General features: G+C 53.1%; 1 protein-coding gene across 1 annotated transcript; it reads right to left on the reverse strand.

The window, feature by feature from the left end:
- Positions 1–353: 353 nt before the first annotated feature.
- Positions 354–1,377, reverse strand: PUNSTDRAFT_97078 (uncharacterized protein). The gene is made up of 5 exons (XM_007379897.1): positions 1,141–1,377; positions 894–1,089; positions 693–842; positions 573–642; positions 354–512 (listed from the first exon to the last, which is right to left on the reverse strand). The coding sequence occupies exons 1-5, from the start codon at positions 1,190–1,192 to the stop codon at positions 498–500; spliced, it is 483 nt and encodes a 160-aa protein (XP_007379959.1). The 5' UTR covers positions 1,193–1,377; the 3' UTR covers positions 354–497.
- Between the last annotated feature and the right edge of the window lie 578 nt (positions 1,378–1,955).

Genomic DNA, 1,955 nt, shown 5'->3' on the forward strand with positions numbered 1-1,955 from the left:
GCGATCAAGCTTCAGGCCAATCGGAAATCGTGCATAACGTGGACGACTTCAGGTAAGTAGCCTGTAGGGGTAGGTTACTAGGTAGGGTAGGTAGGTAGGGGAGAGTGGTAGGAAGGTGTCAATCAAAGCTGTAGCAGTCGTGACTCGACTCTGCCACCGAAAGCGAAGCTCACGGCTGTCATCGCCTATGCACTGAACTATGACAACGCGGAATGCAAACCGCATTCTCAGTGGCTCACGAGTGCTAGTGACATTGGTATGTGCATGCGATGATGTCTTTCAACACGCAGACTGCGACACCATAGCAACGGGGTGCCGGGGCATATGGGTTCCGCGGCCTGAAGCTTCTGTCTGAACTGAATGGGGTATCATGCATGCTTGCGACATTGCGATGGTACCGATTGCCTTGCATTGCATAAGATTGCGGGAATGATGCATAGACATACAGTACGTGCAGCGAGAGAGCAGAAGGAATGCCGAGATGAACGCCGAGAGACTTAGATGAAACCAATCTATTGGGAGAGTCAGTCAAACTGACGGATGTAGTATGGCAAGATAAAGGGACAGCACACCTTGTTCGCCACGTCCAGCGCGTCATGGTCGGCTGTCAACCGTACGTATGCCTTTTTCTTGCCATCAGGACTGTCAACGTGGTCAGTTCCTGTCTTCATGGTGATCAACAGAAGGCGTACCGAATGAGGGTGTTGATCTTCGCCGCGTTAACATCGTAAAGCTTCTTGACGGCATCCTTGATCTGGCGCTTGTTCGATCGGATGTCGACGATGAAGACCAGGGTGTTGTGCTCCTCAATTTTCTTCATCGCTGACTCAGTGTTCAGCGGCCTGTTGCGTCGTGTATCAGTATCATTTTCGAACAATATAATAACCACGCACGAGACGATTGTCCGGAACTGATCCATGCGCGGGACATGGGGGATCGACTTCCGGGGGTATTTCGGGTCGCGGGGGAGGCGGAGGGTCTTGGGGCGGTGGAAGGAGACGCTGTTGCGGACCTTACGGGCTGCATGCGCATGGGTGCCCTGGAGCGCCGCCTTCTTAGCGGCCTTAGCCTTGGAGTCCTTCGCGGATGCTGCACAAAATTTTAGTTCGAAACGCTCGGGTTGTACGGTAGAGTGCGCACTCTTAGCCGCCGCCTTGCCCTTGCCTGCCTTCGCGCTCTTCGTTGTGGCCATTTTGTCTACCAGTCAAGAGATAAGCACCGAGATCAAAGAGGGTGTCTCGGACGAGAAGAAAGCAGCCTTCGGACAACGGCAACCAGTGGTTGTCAAACCGAACGGCGCAATCTGGTAAGCCAGCGTCATCCGAACGGACTATGATCCATCCATCGTCCAGCTTTGGCGATCCGGTCATCCATCTTGCAAGACGCCCAAACGCAATGCGTATAAAGCCAACCAGCAGAGATTCGGCATAGAAAACAGGCTAACCTTGAAGGAGGTCCGTACGCTACACCGTCCGGAGAACCTGGAGGAACTGACAAGGGTGAGGGTGGCGTGGGAGTAATTGTTACGTGCCGGTTCGGCCGAAGGCTGAGACCGAGAACTTCTTTCCTTTTCTAGCATCCGGCGCTGATGCGCCTTTTGACTGTTTGATCCTTTTGCTCCACTTCCATATGCTCAAGGGCTCGCGACGAGGTATAAAAGACAAGCAGCCTCGTCGCGAGGGCCTCACCTTTTGGTTTCGTATCTTACCTCGAGTTGCTCAATCGAGACGTGAACTCTCTCTTGTTGTGCCGCTCGAGAATCTTACCGTGTGAACGCACCTTAGCCTTATTCGGCTTTGCCCGCGTCACATATTTTTGAGAGTGTTTCGTGAGTAATCCGTTATCGCTCGTCGTCGCTAACCCCTCTTCGATAGGACAATACCCGGCTTGATCACCCGGGTACACCTTTGCTGAGGACACAGTGACTGCGAGCACTCCTAGCTACGTGTTCTATT

This window comes from Punctularia strigosozonata (genome assembly GCF_000264995.1).
Source record: "Punctularia strigosozonata HHB-11173 SS5 unplaced genomic scaffold PUNSTscaffold_2, whole genome shotgun sequence".
In the NCBI taxonomy this organism is placed as follows: Eukaryota; Fungi; Basidiomycota; class Agaricomycetes; order Corticiales; family Punctulariaceae; genus Punctularia; species Punctularia strigosozonata.

Coding starts and splice junctions, on each gene's coding strand:
- PUNSTDRAFT_97078 (XM_007379897.1), bottom strand. CDS start 1,192: ATGGCCACAACGAAGAGCGCGAAGGCAGGCAAGGGCAAGGCGGCGGCT. Junction 1,090..1,140: donor GGGCAAGGCGGCGGCTAAGA/GTGCGCACTCTA, acceptor AATTTTGTGCAG/CATCCGCGAAGGACTCCAAG. Junction 643..692: donor AAGATCAACACCCTCATTCG/GTACGCCTTCTG, acceptor CCACGTTGACAG/TCCTGATGGCAAGAAAAAGG.